This window comes from Lontra canadensis, unplaced genomic scaffold, assembly GCF_010015895.1.
Source record: "Lontra canadensis isolate GAN:19392208 unplaced genomic scaffold, GSC_riverotter_1.0 scaffold1, whole genome shotgun sequence".
Taxonomy (NCBI): Eukaryota; Metazoa; Chordata; class Mammalia; order Carnivora; family Mustelidae; genus Lontra; species Lontra canadensis.
In genome coordinates this window covers 35,355,913-35,374,367 of record NW_022630995.1, presented here as the reverse complement: position 1 = coordinate 35,374,367, position 18,455 = coordinate 35,355,913, and the positions used below count along the sequence as shown (strand labels likewise).

Sequence of the window (18,455 nt, the reverse complement as noted above, 5' to 3'; positions counted from 1 at the left end):
GACTCCCACTCCCACGCATCACTTAGAGCCACTCTGCTCAAGATCTCCAACTCTGAAATTCTTGATCACCTGTTCTTCTCCCCTCTTCTGCCTTCCCTTCCACTAAGCCTCTACTCAACCTCCAGCCCCCGTCAGCTCCTGCCCCCACCTCCCCTCCTACACTCCTGTCTAGTAGTCAAAGATGCATGAACCTCCTTGAATGCTAACACTGTGTCTTACTCATGCCTATATTCCCCAGCTTACCTAGAACTGCCACTGACACATAGTAGTGCTCAATAAATGGCAAATTTAACTTTTAAAAGAATGTACATCTATAGAGAAGACCTGAACTGGATTGCCGCAAACAATGGATTTATTCCTCAATACTTACTCTGCCATTTCCACATTCTTCTGTGGCTTTCAAGTATTTTGTGGAGGGTGAGGATGAGAAAAAATATGAAAACAACTAGAACTAAAACATACCAAGTGATCTTCATGGAACAAGTGAAATCTGCAAAGAAAAAAATACTGTAAGAATACAATAAAGTGATGCAACAGAGAGAAGCCATGGGGTGAGGTGGTTGTGTTCTACGATATTCTCTGGCCTTAACTTAAAAAGCTGCTTATATAACCATCCCTATTATAGGGTCATTTATCCTCCTGACTTCCTCCCTGATAAGTTAAGTGAGTGTATTAAATGAGGAAATTTGACCAGGGAGCTTCCAGGGATCCCTTTGATTCCAAGATTCTAGGATTGATTTCGCTTCCGGGTTAGGCTGGTGTTGGTTTCCTCGTGGTTGCTATCCCTAAGCCAAGACTTCAACAAGCCAAGTCCCAGAATCAGGGCCATTTGTAATTAATAACTGTGGCCCTGGGCCACACAGTCAAAAATTATATCCTCAAATTGACAAAAGAGATAGTGAGTGTAAGGAAGATGGAGAGGAAAGAAAACGACAAAGAGGAAGGGCTGGACTGAGGCATGTAAGGGGCCAAGGCGCATGAATAATCAGAACCCCGTTCTGCACGGACTCACTGCAAGGATCAGATCGGGGCACACCTTAACTCAACACACAGTTAGTTACCCTAGGTAAAAACTAGTTAATTCAAATGACAGTGGGCACATGGAAGGGGAGGTCCCATCCAGCAATATTTTAGCACTGTCTCCTTTGGTCCCATAAAGATAGAGTGGCCAGCAGACCTAGGAATCAATGACATAACAGAAGGTGACCTCATCATGTCCAAGACATAACTATCTACTGTCTTCTCCGGCCACCCTGTGTACCCTCTTCCTTGCACACAAAACACAACACTTTCTCAAAGTCAGGAGGATATGTAACTTGTTTATACCCTTGAATGATTGCCCTTGTGAGGTTCACGATCTGAGTCCCTCCTTTCACAGGACCCACCCCCATGCGCAGACGTACATTATATAGCCATCCAACATTTATTTAGAAAAGAGGCAGAAGGCAGAAAAGGTAAAGTTTGTCTGGGATGGCAGCACTCAGCCTTTCACAAATCATCTCGTGCTATTCAGCTGCAAACTTCTTTTCCTTGCTCAGCAAATTAGAAGTATGCAGTCAGTTAACTGGAATGGAAGACTTAGAGTGCCAGCAAGAACCACGATGGTCCCAATGACCAAGGTGTCATTGGGCACTGATCAAGCTATGAAAAAAGCCCCATGCATTCACCAACTCAGTATAGCAATTGCAGAATGTGCACAACTGGGGTCAGGCCAGCCAGAACACCCACCCAAGCACCAGGGCAAATGCAGATGAGGGTGTGTCCCCACATCCTATGCTGCCCCCCTCTCCTCCCCACCCATCCTGGCAGTCATCTTGGAGAGGAGGAAGGGACAACAGACAGGAATCTGAAAGAACAATCTGAAGAGACAATTTAAATGATTGTTTCAGAGTAAATTTACCAGATTGGACTAAATTTATTTTCACACCCAGGTGGAGAGGGCTTTTAAAAGAGATCAAATTAGTCTCTGCCCAGCAGAGTAAAATATAAACAAATTTTAAATCTACACATGGCAAATGGATAGACATTTTCTAGAATACAGGACTACGTATTTGCGTACTACTGTTATCTTTCTGAATTATGGACCTAAGGAAGTTCTTAATAACTACTATTTCACTTTGACTGGCATGTATGGATTTTTTTTCATGAACACAAAAATACTCCCTGGAAATCATAATTATGGAAATGCTTCTTTTTCCTTTATGTTTTAGAAAACATAAAAAGCAATTAGGTGGATATGTGGAAATAAATATGATTTTAATATTTATAATCCAGACCACTTTATCTTTCAGACTTCATCACTGTCGTCTTCTTTATGCCATCCTTCCAAAGCCTACATTCCCACCTCACTCCTGAGCCTGAGGGAATTGACCTCTCTGTTCAGATCTTCTCAGATCCTCTCCCATGCCTGATTCACATACACACACCCTGAAATAACCCCTAACTACGGAGGCCATTAAGGGGCACTGAAGGCTGACTCATGAGAGAAATTCTTTTGAAGCCTTCTATTTGTAAATGTGAAAATGCATACATATTCTATAGTTGTGTTTGCTTGAAAATATAGTATTTTTTAAATAATTGCCTCTAAAAAAATTAAAGCTTTTTTAAAAAGTCATTCTGAGGCAAGAGGAAAGGCTTCGCTATGTCTGGAAGATCACAAAGCCCAGCAACTAATTCTACCATCGCACCTGTTTGACTGGATACACTTGCTCCATTGTTTTACATTCATCTATTTTTGCATTCCTAATTCTAGCACATTGCTTGGCATACAGTAGGGTGTATCATAAAATACTCTTCCAAAATAGATTTTATGGGTAAAGTGGGGGCACACGGCTTAGTAGAAAGGATCAATTGTGGTAATTTGGAAAATGGTGCCGAGGAAGCTATTAAGCTCTAGAAGTAAGATAGGTGTGATTTTCATCTTTTGGACACCTACCTTTCCCTCAGAGCTATCTGGTAGACCCAAAGTGCCGCATCTGCACCCTATCTCCATGGCTTTATACCAAATACCCCATTTCATTCAGTCCTGGTTCTCAACTCTAGGAGAAGATATATGTCAATTCAAAGTATGATTTTAATAGCCCCTCGCAATGTACGTGGCTATTTATATTTTAAAATAAATTTCACCCTTTAATACACCGGTGTGGTAGTGATGTTTCAAGCACAGCAAATAGGCATGTCCAAAGTTACTCTGAGGTCTTGCTAGTGCCCCCTCAAATCACAACCCACAGATGCCTTCTCTGCTTCTGAGTACAGCCAGACCTCAGGAAAAGCAAATTTTGGAAGAAAAAATAAACAGATAAAAGCACTAGCCTTCTTTCTAGTCATATTGTTGCATGAACAAAATTATTCAACTATTTAACTTTCAAAGAAGTTAACATGTTAGCCTTTATTTAACTTTGTATCCAATTCTCTTTTCCCTCTACCTTCCTTTAATACTTACTTTTGACATCCATTTCTAGGTGCAGAGAAATGTGTGTACAATTATTCAGGAATTCCATAGTCCTACAAGTATGGTTCATAGACTTTTCCCTGAGCGGATCTTCCTCAATGATTGCTGGCCTTCTCGTGCGGGTCTTTAGATTACAAGTCATGTTATACTTATCCAAGGGATCAACTGTAGGAGCTACAGAGAAGTTAAAATGTTGACAAGGTGAACGAACATCATTTGCCTTCACTTCCGTTGATCCTTTCATGATAAGAACTAGAAAGAGATTAAGAAAATGTTATTTGCAAAATAGTAATACATAGTAAAAAAAACCACACACCCATCAAAACTAAATACCATCCTTCCTCTACAAGAAAAAAGTAGAAATAAGAAGTTCCCTGCACTAAAAATAATGATTAAAGTGCTTACTTTTTTTTTTTTTTTAAGATTGTGAAAACCAGATGATAGTAGGGTTGAAATAGAATTGGAGCGTTTCAAAGAAAATATAGACATTTCCGGGATGACTTTTGGGACAGATTATAATGCTCCAAGCCAAAAAATTCCCCATTATGCCCATTATGAATCCCTGGCCAACCAGAGAAGATGGAGAAGGAGGAGGAAGGTGCCATTGTTTTAAGCCACTAAGTTTCAAGGTAATGTGTTTCACAGGCATAACAATGGGCATAATTTATCAGTGCACTGTCCTACATTTCAAGGAGACAGAAAAGTAGTATCTGTGAGTTACCAAGCCTTAATAGGTTTTTCTAGTTCTACTTCTCTGTCACCATAAAGGTATTTACCCAACTTGCTTTCTGGTGAACTTGACCCAGACCCTGCAATAGGTAGTGTTACTTAAGTAAGAACCCAGAAAAAGATCGATCTTTTAAACTTCTTTCAAAGTCAATGCCAAGAAATCTCATTCCCATTCTGAAAGAATGGAGAAAGATGCCAGTATGGGGTGATACAGGAAGCAATCTCAGCGAATAGGTATAAATAATAAATCTGATGCTTGGGCCTGAGGCCACTGGTATATTTTCTGACTACAAATGAGCTATTTAATTTTTCAGTGATGCAAGTTGATTTGATTCAATTAAATGATATATATTGATCTCAAAATAGATGTAAGATTCAGTTAGATATTACACATAATATGTAGTTAATCCTTCATTTGTTTATTCATTAAAAAATATTTATTGAACACTTAATGTCAGGCATTAGGCTAAGACCTGAAATATAGTGAACACAGACAAGTCTCCAACATTGAGCAGACAGACATGTAAAAAGACAATTCATACACAGTGGATAGATGTTAGGCAGGACAAGGTACAAATGTGTCAAGGATTCAATGACTTCTTAGAAAATCCAAGTTTGATTTTACTTTTTTAATTTTTAAAAATCCAATACCTTTGGAAAGAACCTGCTAAGTACTATTTTAGTGATCAAAGGTACATAAATTATGGTGGCATTTTGATGTATTTTATTTTTAATTATTTTTTTATTTTATTTTTTCAATGTTCCAAAATTCATTGTTTATGCACCACACCCAGTGCTCCATGCAATACATGCGCTCCTTAATACCCATCACCAGGCTCCCCTATCTCCTCACCCTCCTCCCTCCAAAACCCTGAGTTTGTTTCTCAGAGTCCGCAATCTCTCATGGTTCATCTTCCCCTCTGATTTACCCCACTTCACTTTTCCTTTCCTTCTCCTAATGTCCTCCATGTTATTCCTTATGCTCCACAAGTAAGTGAAACCATATGCTAATTGACTCGTCCGCTTGACTTATTTCACTCAGCATAATCTCCTCCAGTCTTGTCCATATTGATACAAAAGTTGGGTATTCATCCTTTCTGATGGCTGCGTAATACTCCATTGTATATATGGACCACATCTTCTTTATCCATTCATCTGTTGAAGGACACCTTGTCTCTTTCCACAGTTCAGCAATTGTGATGTATTTTAAAAGTAGATATTTTGTTTTTGATAAAGTAAACCAAGAACAAGTAATAACCCAAAGCACTACAGATCACAAGCCACATATCAAAAGCCACATTTGTTGAGTGTTCTGATACCATTGGCTTTTAAATGGGAATATATTATTCCTTTTTTAACAGACTAAGATAATTTATTCTTGATAAACTTTATTACCATTTTATAGTTACCTTTTGATGTTTGTTCCTGAAAAATAAAATCCATGCTTTTTTTGGACTCACAAGCCAAACATGAGCACATTTTAAATTCACTTGTGAAGCCTTGGCAAATCCTGGTGAAGTTTTGAAAGTTGGAATGATTTAGAAAGAGTCCCATAATAGTCTGCGTTTCTCTTACTGGTTTCAGAAAAGTCACAAAAGAAAAATTCAAAGAGCGGAGTGAATAGTTGAAACTAGGTTGTAAACATACTTCCAGACATGAGAGCTCCAATACATTTCCTGTAAAGGAAAAAGATATTGACTATGAAATTCTCAGGTTTTATCATTCAAATAAATACACAGTAAGTTCCCAGTTTTTCTTAGATGGATACAGTATATTTCAGCTTGTCAGTGACAAGACTTTTTTATACGAATCAACATTTACTTTATTTAAATATTTCTTTCAAAGATTTGTACACATTCCCTGATAATTTTCATAGAAGAGAACTAGAGACATTCTTGGAAACCCTTAACATTTTAACCATTATCTCCTGGAAAAGCTCTAGAGGCCAGAAGTTCAACACCAATTTTACTGGTCTGAAACCTACATGTTTGCATGACCACCAACCCTTTGAAGGCTCCAGGGAAGCCTCTGTTCCTTGACCCTCTTCCAACTTTTGGTGGCTGTTGGCATTCCTTGGCTTGTGGCTACCTCACTCCAGTCTCTTTCTGGTTAATGTTACCTTCTCTCCTGTGTCTCTGACGTCTACTCTTCTGTCTGTGTCATTGCCCTCTGCCTCTCTCTTATAAGCCTCTTAGACAGGACACCTGCAAGTGGATTTAGGTTCCACCTGGGTAATGCAGAAGTCTTTCCCCATCTCAGGATCCTGAAGTTAATCACACCTGTAGAGACCTTTTTTCCTTGTAAGATAACATGTACAATTTCCAGGCTTTAGCCCAGGATATCTTTGGGCAGTCATTATTCAACTTATCTGGTTCTCCAAAGATGAAATTGAACAGGGTAACATCATAATTTTTATTTTTGTCTGAAGACAAACATCAGACATGGAAATGAGGATACAAAAGGAAGAACACCACCTTCAAAATAAAAGACAAGGACTCCAGTGCTATACCTGTCCTTAGGCAAGACACTTGGATAATTAACTTAATCTCCATTAAGTCTCATTTTCTCATCAGCAAAATAGAGGCAGTAACTCTAGATCCTGCTAACTTCATAGTAGCATCAAGTGGTATCGTACATATGAGAACACTTCTGAAATTTGTACAAGTGTATATTATTTAAAATTCAAACCTATAGGGACATGTGAGTGGCTCAGTCAGTTAAGCGACTGACTCTTGGTTTTGGCTCAGGTCACGATTTCACAGGTCATGGGATCAAGCCCCACTTTGGGCTCCACACTCAGCACAGAGTCTGCTTGAAGAGTCTCTCCCTCTGCCCCTCCCACCACTCATGCACATGCTCTCCCTCTCTCAAATAAATAAATAAATCTTCTTTAAAACATTCAAAGCATATTCCAAAATGAAAATTAAAAATTCAAACTTCATTTAGGGTAGGATTATCTGTGGTTCAATTCACATGAGTAATTAAAACTCACTGTATAAAAAATGGAGAATCTCTATTTAGCAGTAATGATCATTTAAGGAATAGGTAACCTCTTTCAGGTATCCCTAGTCTAACAGTCATCTGCTAGTATGAAAAAATAACTCACATGCTCAACTGTACCTTTATGTGGCTTTCTTTACCATTTCTTGTGTAATCATATAGGGCAAAATAATTGTTTTTAATTTTTCTAAATAATGTGGAACACAACAAAAGAATCATTTTAGTTCTTACAATGATTACTCTTATTCATAGAACTTAGTTCAATCTTAAGAGAAAAAACAGGCAATTGATTGATATTAAAGAATTTTTTGTTTGCAGAATTTGTACTTTAATAGTAATACCATAAGTGTCTCATTGCTGATGATTATATTTTTATTATTTAAGAAAATTAGAGGCCTGGGGCACGTGGGTGGCTCAGTGGGTTGAAGCCTCTGTCTTCGGTTCGGGACATGATCCCAGGATCCTGGGATCAAGCCCCACATCAGGCTCTCTGCTCAGCAGGGTGCCTGCTTCCTCCTCTCTCTCTCTCTGCCTGTCTCTCTGCCTACTTGTGATCTCTGTCTGTCAAATAAATAAAATCTTAAAAAAAAAAAAAAAGAAAATTAGAGGCTTATTACCAACCTCTACCTTTGAAGTTGTTTCTGCAATAATTCACTTGTGATTTCCAGCTATAAACATTTCATACTTGAGTTGCTATAAAGGTTTTTCAGGGGAGAAAATGGTATTTTATTCAAATCTATATTTTATGTCTTAATATATTTATAAGCAAAGTTGGGACCAAATTGTAATTAACTTTTAAAACAACTATGCTCAGTAAGAAGGTCCCAGGAAGGAGATAGAAATGTACCATCTGATGGAACTCTATAATCTTTGGGTTTTTTATACTACCAAAACATACAAAAACACTTCCTGCCATGTTTCTATTTTACTCACTGGCATTTTTCATCTTACAAAATTTTCTATTTCTTGACCTTATAGTCCTATGATACAACCAAGATAGGGAAATAGAAAAATTTTTGCTATATATATTACAGTCCTCTTATCCAATAAGTGACCAGCCAGGCTTTCTAGAATTAATGATACATCCTTTATATTTGACTGCGAGGTCATTTTATGAAGGTTTTTAAACTTTGGTTTTAAATAATTCAGTCAGAAAGGAAATAAATAGAAGATATCCTTCTCTCGTATAATCTGAAGAAATAGTGAATTCTATTCAATCATTTTTGTTATCAGGTGGGCTATATTCTCGTCTCCATAAACAAGGATATATGAGTTTAATTACTGCCATTTTTATTGCTAGGAGTCAGACACCTAAATTCTTACTCCCATAGATAGAAATGCATTCCAGAATTATTCCAGTACTATGACTGCAATCTCTCAGCATAAGTATATAGAACACTAAATAGAATCAGGAAAATATATTACAGTACAGGACAAATGCTCAAGTCAATCTTTTTTTTTTTTTTTTTCAGAAAACCAGAGAATAAGGCTAAAGAAACAACTATCTTTATTTTCTTTTTTAATTTTTGTTATAAAACTTTATCATCAATAAGTGTTTGTAAAAGGTTGGTGCCAGTTAAAGAATAATAAAGATAGGGATGGCTGGGTGGCTCAGTTGGTTGAGGGCCTGCCTTTGGCTGGGGTCACAGTGGGGAGTCTGCTTCTCTCTCTCTCTCTCTCTCTCTCTCTCTCACTTTCTCCCTCTTGCTCTCTCTCTCAAGTAAATAAGTAAACTTTTAAAAAATAATAATAATAAACACCATGTATCTATCATACATCTTTAGAATATCAATATTACCAATATTTTTGAAACACCCTATCCCTCCCTATTCCTACATAATCCTTTCCCAGAGATTAACCACTAGCATGAATTTTGTGTTTATCACTCCTTTGTTTTATCTTAGAGTCTTGGCAAAATGTATATTTTCCTAAATAACATTGTTTCATTTAGCACATTTTAGACATGTGTGTATATATGTACATGTATATAGAGATATACTTTATGTATTCATCTGTAAGTTGCTATTTTTAATATGTTTTAGTTGTGTTGCTACATATAGCTATGGTTAATTTTATTATCTCTGATATTCTTTTGAATGACTATACTACAATTTATTCATTCTTCTGACAGTAAACATTTGGGTTGTTTCTATTTTTGCTACTTTGCAACATGAATAATGCTGCTATGAACTATAGCCCTCATCCATTGTTGGTAGGAACAAAAAACAGAGCAACCACTTTGGAAAACAGATTTACATCTCTCATATGTTAACTATATGCTTAGTATATGACCCAATAATTCTACTAAGAATTTAAGAAGAAAAATCAAAATACCTGTACATGAATTTTTACAGCAGTTTTTTTATTTGTAATAGCCAAGAACTGGAAACAATCCAAAAGCCCAACAACTAGTGGATATTAAAGCAATTCCTGGGGAGCCTGGGTGGCTCAGTAGGTTAAGCATCTGCCTTCGACTAAGGTCATGATCCTGGGGTCTGAGGATGGAGCCCTACCTTGGGCTCCCTGCTCAGTGGGGAGCCTGCTTCTCCCTCTCCCTCTGGCCCTCACCCTGTTCATACTCTCTTGTATGTGTTCTCTCTCTCTCTCAAATAAATAATTTTTTTTAATATTTTATTTATTTATTTGACAGAGAGAGATCACAAGTAGGCAGAGTCAGGCAGAGAGAAAGGAGGAAGCAGGCTCCCCGTGGAGCAGAGAGCCCGATGCGGGGCTTGATCCCAGGACCCTGGGTCATGACCTGAGCTGAAGGCAGGGGCCTCAACCCACTGAGCCACCCAGGCGCCCCAAATAAATAATTTTTTTAAAAAATTAAAGCAATTCCTGACATATCTATATAATAGCATGCTACTCAGAAAGAAAATACTGATCCAAACAACAACATGTACAAAATGAATCTCAAGTGCGTTAAGAAAGGAAAGGAAACCAGATACAAGCGATTACATAGTTTGTTATTCCGTCTATATGAAATCCTAGGATATATTGACAGTGGGAGAAGCATTCTTCTGCAGAGGAGAAAGAGGGACCTTTGCAAGGGGAAGGGGGGGGTGTTGGAAGATTGTATATCTTGATTTTTGTACTAATTACATTGGTGTAAACATTTGTCAAACCTTGAACTAAACACTTAAAATGAGAGTATTTTATTATATGTAATTTTTATCTCAAAAAATTTCATTTTTGAATAATGCTACTATGAATATTCATGAATGTATCTGCTGGCACAAAAATACAGAAGTTTCTCTGGTATACACACTGAGTAAAATTGCTAGGTATTCAGAATGTGCATCTTTGATTTTTCTAGAAAAATGTCAAATCATTATCTGAAGTGACTATACCAATTAATACTCTAATGTGTGATGTATGGAAGTTCCCACTGACATACAGCTTGGCCAAGGCTTTTCAAGTTTTGCCAGTTTAGTAAGCATTAAACAGAATCTTATCATGGTTTAAAGGTGTATTTTCTTCTTTTTTTTCTACTTTTCCATTTTTTCTGTTAGGTTGTCTTTTTTTAAGATTGTATTTTTTTGAAAGTGAGAGAGGGAGAAGCGGACTCCCCACTGAGCAGAGAGCCAGATGCAGGGCTTGATCCCAGAGCCCCGAGATCATGACCCAAACCAAGGGCAGACGTCTAACCAACTGAGCCACCAAGGAGCCCTGTTCGTCTTTTTCTTATTACTGTTTAGGAATTCTTTAAGTTTTCTGTTTCAAATTTTAAGAAGTTGTGACCATATTGTGACCTCTGTCTGTCAAATAAATAAAATTTAAAAAAATAAAAAATAAAAAATAAAAAAATAAACTGGAAAATATTTTCATTTCTTTTTTTTTTTTAAGGATTTCATTTATTTATTTTAGAGAGACAGAGATAGTGGCAGAGGTAACAAGAGAGAGCATAAGCAGGGAGAAAAGAGAGCTAAGCAGGGAGCCTGACAAAGAACTTGACCTCCAGACCGAGAGATAATGACCTGAGCCAAAGGCAGACACTTAAACAACTGAGCCACCCAGGTGTCCCAATACTCCCATGTTTCTGTCTTCTAAAAGGGTTTATTATAAAATTGCATTTATCTATTTAGTCTATTTCTTGAAAGTTTGGCAGAACATGCATCTAAAATTATTGAAGCCTCGTGTTTCTTTCAGGGCATATAAACCATGGGCTCAATTTCTTTAATTGTTGTACAACTCTTCAGTTTTCCATTTTTTCCTAAGTAGGTTTGGGTAAGTTATATTTTCCTATAAATATGTCCTTAATGTTTTAGATTTATTGACTTAAAGTTAATTCATAATAATCTCTATTACATTTTAAATTTCTACGATATCCTCTTCCAGTCTTAACATTACTTACTTGTGCCTGCTCATTTTTTGATTATTCAATTTTAATAGACAGAATAATGGTCTCCTAAAAATCTCCACATCCTAGTTTCCAAAACCTGTGAATATGTTACATTACACGCCAAAGAGAAATTAAGGCAGGAGATGGAATGAAGGTAGCCAATGTACTTATCTTAAAATAGGGAAATTATCAGGATGTCTGGAGAGCTCAGTTTGTTAAGTGTCCCACTCTTGATTTCGGCTCAGGTCCTGATCTCAGGGTCCTGGGGTTGGGCCCCCTGTCAGGTTCCACGCTCACTGGGGAGTCTGCTTAAGGATTTTCTCTCCTTCTCCCTCCATCCCTCCCTCCTCTCTCTAAAATAAATAAATAAATCTTTTTAAATTTTTTTAATAGGGAAATTATCTTAGATTGTCCAAGGGCCTAATATAATCACAAATGCAGAAGAGGGAGGCAAAAGAATGTGTGTCAGGTAACACAATGTACAAAGACTCAACAGGCCATCGCTGGCTTTGAAGTTGGAAGGAAGACACAAACTGGGGCATGCAGGCAGATTCCAGAAGCTGGAAACGACAACAAAATGGATTCTCACCTACAGCTCCTGAAAGGAATGCTATTTTTATACAGCATTTTAGTTCTCTCTTGTTTTTTCACTGGCACACAAATTAGTAGTTATTTTTACCGTATGCAGTTAATATTTTCAAGATTCATTTAGATAAACCCACATGCTTTTAATTATTGAGGGTCTTTTCCCTGCTATTTCTTGCATCTCTGGCCTCCCTTCTAGGATCACAGTTTTTCTCCTGAAGATAAATCTCTATAAATTCCTTCACTGAAGATTTGCTGGTTGTAATCCCACTGTTCCTGCTCATGTGAAGATGTACACCTCACTATTTCCAGCTTGACATTAATTTTACCTCAGTACTTTGCAGACATTATTCCACTGGCCTCTGAATTTCATTGTTGTTTACAAGAAATGAGCTTCCAGGCTAATTCTTGTTCCTTTGAAGACAATCAGTCATTATCTCTAGTTATTCTTAAGAGCTCTTTAGTTTTCATGTTCTATGGAATTTCATATTTATTCTGTTTGGGACTTGTTGGGTTTCCTGAATCTGAAGATTTATGTGTTGCATCACTTTTGTAGAATTCTCAGTCACATTCTCTTCAAACATTGCCTTTTGCCCATTCTGTCTCTTCTTTCCTTTGGTAGCTTCAGTTAGAGATCTCTCCCTTTGTTCTCTATGTCTCTTAACCTCTGTTTCATATTTTCTCCTTCTCTGACTTTCTGTGCTGTGTTCTCATTAATTTATTCAGATCTATATTCCCATTCATTAACTCACTTTCAATTGTGTCTGATCTGTTTATTCTATTCCTTGTGTTTCTACTTTATGTTATTATATTTTCATAATTAGAATTTTGAGTTGATTCTTTTTCAAATTTACCTGATTACATATTTTTTTAAAGATTTTATTTATGTATTTGACAGAGAGAGTGAGAGAGCACGAGTTGGGGGTGGGACGTGGCAAGCAGAGGGAAAGGGAGAAGTAGGCTCCCAGCTGTGCAGGAGGCCCAGTGTGGGACTCAACCCCAGGACCCTGGGAACATGACCTGAGTTGAAGACAGACACTTAACCAAATGAGCCACCCAGGCATCCCTGCCTGATTATATTTTTTAAATTTAGGTTAATTTAATTTTAAATTCCAGTATAGTTAAACACAGTGTCATATTGGTTTCCAGTGCACAATATAATGATCTGTAAACCTGCCTGATTATTTTTAATAGTCTTATTTCTTACTCATATATTTTGATACTATTTTTATTGAAACAAACTAAATACTTACTTTATATTTTATATCTCATAACCCTTATCTGAATTCTTTAAAGATCTGATTCTGCTTTTTTGTCTCTGTTGATTCTCATCTGTTAAGTCTTTGTGTTTTATGATTTCTGGTAGTAGCTCATGTTCTTTAGAATTTTGTTCAGGAAATTATTTGAGTTCTGGTTTGAAGACATTTTCCCCCAGAGAGGATTGGTGCTTACCTCTGCTTGGTGTCTAATAACACATTATCTCAAAACCACTTTAAATTAGATTTCTTGGTATGGTTTTTTTAAAAATAAGGAAACCTTTATATACTGTTGGCATGTAAAGTTGTCCATCCACTGTGGAAAACAATGTGGAGGATCCTCAAAAAATTAAAAATAGACTATATCATTCAGCAATTCCACTTTATGGAAGATACCCAAAGGAAATGAAAACAGGAACTCACAGAGATATCTGCACTCCCATGTTTGTCACAGTATTATACACAATAGCCGAGGTATGGAAACAACACAAGTGCACATCAATGGGTGAATGAATAAAGAAGATGTATTACATATACACAATGAACTATTACTCACTTATGAGAAAGCAGAATATCCTAGAATATCCTGCTATTTGTAACAACATGGATGCACTTGAACACATTATACTAAGCAAGATAAGATAGAGAAAGATAATTACTGTATGATATAATTTATATGTGAAATCTAAAAATGTCAAATGGAAGAGAGGGAAAATGAGAGCAGAGTAGGGGGACTCTAGGCTCATCTCATCCCATGAACACAACTAGATAAGTATCAGATCATCCTATGACCCCAGAAATCAACCTGAAGACTGACAGAACAAACTCCATGACTAAAGGGAGAGAAGAAGCAGAGACATGGCTTAGGGGAGAAATGGATCATGGATGCTGTGGAGGGGAGGAAGCCGTGGTCATAGAGAAGAGCAAGAGAGAGAGGAGCACACAGGGGAATGTTCAAGGAGAATGATTCGCTAAAGTGATGGGCTTGGAAAATGAGAGGGGCTAATTTCATGAGTTCTTGCAACCAGGAGGGCTTAAAGCCTAGAGTTTGAAATGCCAGGAGGCTTGACTGAGCTAGACCCTGGAGGACATTGCCCTGCTCCTGGAAGGAAGCCAGGCAAACATTCTTGGAGCGGCATGGAGGGAGCAAATGGCATGGAAACAGCAGTCTGAAGAGTGCCTGGGGCACCGAGTGGGGAGATTATTTGCTCTTCTCAGAGCATGTCCCTGAGAGGCAATCTTCATGAAGACTCCTCTCGGGGAACAAAGGAGCTGGCTGGTGCCATTTCCCTTCCCAGCCCCTCAGCATAGACACAGAGCCACCAGCAGGAGGCAACACATTACTGACACTAGCTGCCTAACTTGCTTACACCAAGTCCCATACACCTGCTCTCTGGCCAGACTGCCCTTCTCAGTCAAGCTTGCCTCAGTCCCAGCTCAGTGAGCCCTTCACTGGGAAGACCAGCACAAACTCCTACTCACACCACATCTCCTGACCTGCGAGTTCTGCCGGGTCTCAGTTCCGGTGGAAGTGATATCAGGTCTCGTTTCACAAGCAGATCAGAACACTGGTTAAAATTCACCACATTCAGGCCAAGGGCAAAACACTGCCCATAGCAGGTAAAGAGAGCCTCTAAAGATCACTCGCCTGAAGAATAGAGCAACCAAAACACAACAGCAGGGTGTATGCAGTGCACATCAGAGACACTCCCTGAAGGACCAGGCCCTGGACACTATATAACCTCTTATTCATATAGCCATTATCTCCAGGAGCAGGAAACATACTGGTTTTTAAAACACAGAAGAACGCAGAGACTTGGACAAAATGCCTAGATGGAGGAATTTATCCCAAATGAAAGAACAAGATAAGGCCACAGCAAGAGAACTAAGTGAAACAGATATGAATAACATGGCTGATGGAGAATTTAAAGCAACAATCATAAGAATACTCATTGAGCTTGAGAAAAAAAATAGAAGGGGCACCTGGGTGGCTCAGAGGGTTAAGCCTCTGCCCTCAGCACAGGTCATGATCTCAGGGTTCTGGGATTGAACCCCACATTGGGCTCTCTGCTTAGCGGGGAGCCTGCTTCCTCCTCTCTCTGCCTGCCTCTCTGCCTACTTGTTATCTCTGTTAAATAAATAAAATCTTGAAAAAAAAAAAAAAAGATTTATTTTAGAGGCGCCTGGGTGGCTCAGTGGGTTAAGCCTCTGCCTTCGGCTCAGGTCATGTTCCAGGGTCCTGGGATCAAGCCCCACATTGGGCTCTCTGCTCAGCAGGGAGCCTGCTTCTCCCTCTCTCTCCGCCTGCCTCTCTGCCTACTTGTGATCTCTCTCTGTCAAATAAATAAATAAAATCTTTTTTTAAAAAATGGAAGACATCAGTGAGACCCTTACCACAGAGATGAAAGAATTAAGAAAGAATCAATCAGAGATGAAGAATGCAATAAACAAGATTAGAAACAGGCTTGATGCAATGAGCAGCAGGCTGGAGGAAGCAGAGGAATGAATTAGTGACCTAGAAAACAAAATTATGGAAAATAATGAAGTTGAACAAAAGAGAAAAAGACAACTTATGCAACAGAGAATAGACTTAAGAGAACTCAATGACTCCATCAAACATAATAAAATTCATATTACATGAGTTGCGAGAGAAAAAGAGAGAGAAAGAGGGACAGAAAATTTATTGGAGGAAATAATAGCTGAAAACTTCCCTAATCTAGGGAAGAAAACAGACATCCAGATCCAAGGGCACAGAGAACTCCCATCAGAATCAACAAAAGAGGGGAGCCTAGGGGGCTCAGTAGACTAACCATTGCCTTTGGCTCAGGCTATAATCTCAGGGTCCTGGAATCGAGCCCCATGAGTCTGCTTTTCCCTCTTTTGCTGACCCCCTCCCCACCCCAACTCATGCATGCACTCTCTCTCTCTCTCTCAAATAAATAAATAAAATTTTTAAAACTAACAAGAGCAGGCCAACACCAAGACATATTATAATTAAATTTGCAAAATATAGTAATAAAGAAACAATCTTAAAAGCAGCAAGACAGGGCACCTGGGTGGCTCAGTGGGTTAAGCCTCTGCCTTCTGCTCAAGTCATGATCTCAGGGTCCTGGGGTTGAGGCCCACATCGGGCTCTCTGCTCAGGAGGGAGTCTGCTTTCCCCTCTCTCTCTGCCTGCCTCTCTGCCTACTTGTGATCTCTCTCTCTGTCAAATAAATAATAAAATCTTTAAAAAAAAAAAAAGGGGGGGGCAGCAAGACAGAAGGAGTCCTTAATTTACAAGAGAAGATCCATACGGCTAGCTAGAGATTTCTCAACATAAACCTGGCAAGCCAGAAGGGAGTGGCACATACTCAAAGTGCTGAATAGAAAAAACCTGAAGCCAAGAACACTCTAGCCAGCAAAGCTATCGTTCAAAATAAAAAGGAGAGATAGGTTCCCAGATAGAAAAAGCTAAGGGAGTTTGTGCCCACTAAACCAGCCCTGCAAGAGACATTAAAGAGGACTCTTGGAGTGCAAAGGAGATGAAAAGTGACAAGAAAGGATCAGAGAAAATCTCCAGTATCAACAACAAAACAAGTAATAAAATGGCAATAAATACATATCTATCAATAATTACTTTGAATGTAAATGGACTAAATGCTCCAATCAAAAGACAGGCTGTCAGAATGAATAAACAAACAAAAAGACCCATCTATATGCTGCCCATAAGAGATTCATTTTATTTATTTATTTTGTTTATTTATTTAAGAAAGGGAGAGTGAGAAAGAAAAGCAGACTCCCCACTGAACAGGGAGCCCTATGCAGGGCTCGATCTCAGGACCTGGGACCATGACCTGAGCTGAAGGCAGATGCTTAACAACTGAACCACCCACGAGACTTATTTTAGACCTTAGGACACCTACAGATTGAAAGTGAGGGGGATGGAGAAACATTTGTCATGCAAATAGACGTCAAACACTCCAGTCAAAAGACATACGGTGTCAGAATGGACTAAAAAAAAAACCAAGACCCATCTATATGGTGCCTACAAGAGACTCATTTTAGACCGGAAGACACCTGCAGATGGCAAGTAAGGGAGATGGAGAAACATTTCTTATGCAAATGGATGTCAAAAGAAAGCTGGAGTAGCAATACTTATATTGGACAAACTAGACTTTAAAACAAAGGCTTGTAACAAGAGTAAAGAAGAGCACTATATTGTAATGAAGGGGACTATCCAACAAAAAGATCTAACAATAGTGAATATGCATTCAACATGGGAGTGTCCAAATATATAAAACAGTTAATAACAAACTTAAAGGAACAATCAGTAATAATACAGTAATGGTAGTGAATTTTAACGTCCCACTTACATCAATGGACGGATTATCTAAACGGAAAATGGACAAAGAAACAATGGCTTTAAATGACACACTGGGCCAGATGGATTGAACAGATATATTCAGAGAATTCCATCCCAAAAACAAGAGTGTACATTCTTTTCAAGTGCACATGGAACATTCTCCAGAATAGATCACATAGTGGGTCACCAAACAGACATCAACAAATACAAAAGGATTGAAATCATACCAGGCCTCTTTTCTCATCACAATGCTATGAAACTAGAAGTCAACCAAAAGAAAAAACTTGGAAAGACCACGAATACATGGAGGTTAAGCAAAATGCTACTTAACAATGAATGGGCCAACCAGGAAATCAAAGAAGAAATCTATTAGTGAGCACTGGGTGTTGTATGTAAATGATGAATCCCTGAATTCTACTCCAGCAACTAATATTGCCCTGTGTTAATTAACCAAAATTTAAATTAAAAAAAGAAAACAAAGAATAAATTTTCAAAAGACACAAAAACAAATAAAAATGAAAATAAATGGTCCCAAACCTTTGGGATACAGCACAAGCAGTCCTAAGAGGGAAGTATATAGCAATACGGGCCTACTTTAGGAATCAAGAAAAATCTCGAATAAACTACTTAACCTTACACCTAAAGAAGCTACAAAAAGAACAACAAACAAAGGCCAGGTGGAGGGAAATGGTAAAGATTAGGACAGAGATAAATGATCTAGAAACTAAAAAAACAATGGAACAG

At 38.2% G+C, this 18,455-nt stretch overlaps 1 protein-coding gene across 2 annotated transcripts in view; it reads right to left on the bottom strand.

Moving 5' to 3' along the window:
• Positions 1–18,455, bottom strand: part of TMEM156 (transmembrane protein 156) — a 47,544-nt gene that overhangs the window by 18,572 nt on the left and 10,517 nt on the right. For both annotated transcript variants that reach the window (XM_032853306.1, XM_032853313.1), the window contains exons 2-4: positions 5,590–5,856; positions 3,443–3,703; positions 371–490 (exon numbers count right to left, since the gene is read on the bottom strand). In XM_032853306.1, the coding sequence (XP_032709197.1) occupies positions 371–490; positions 3,443–3,703; positions 5,590–5,856 (648 nt within the window). The remainder of the gene's footprint in view (positions 1–370; positions 491–3,442; positions 3,704–5,589; positions 5,857–18,455) is intronic.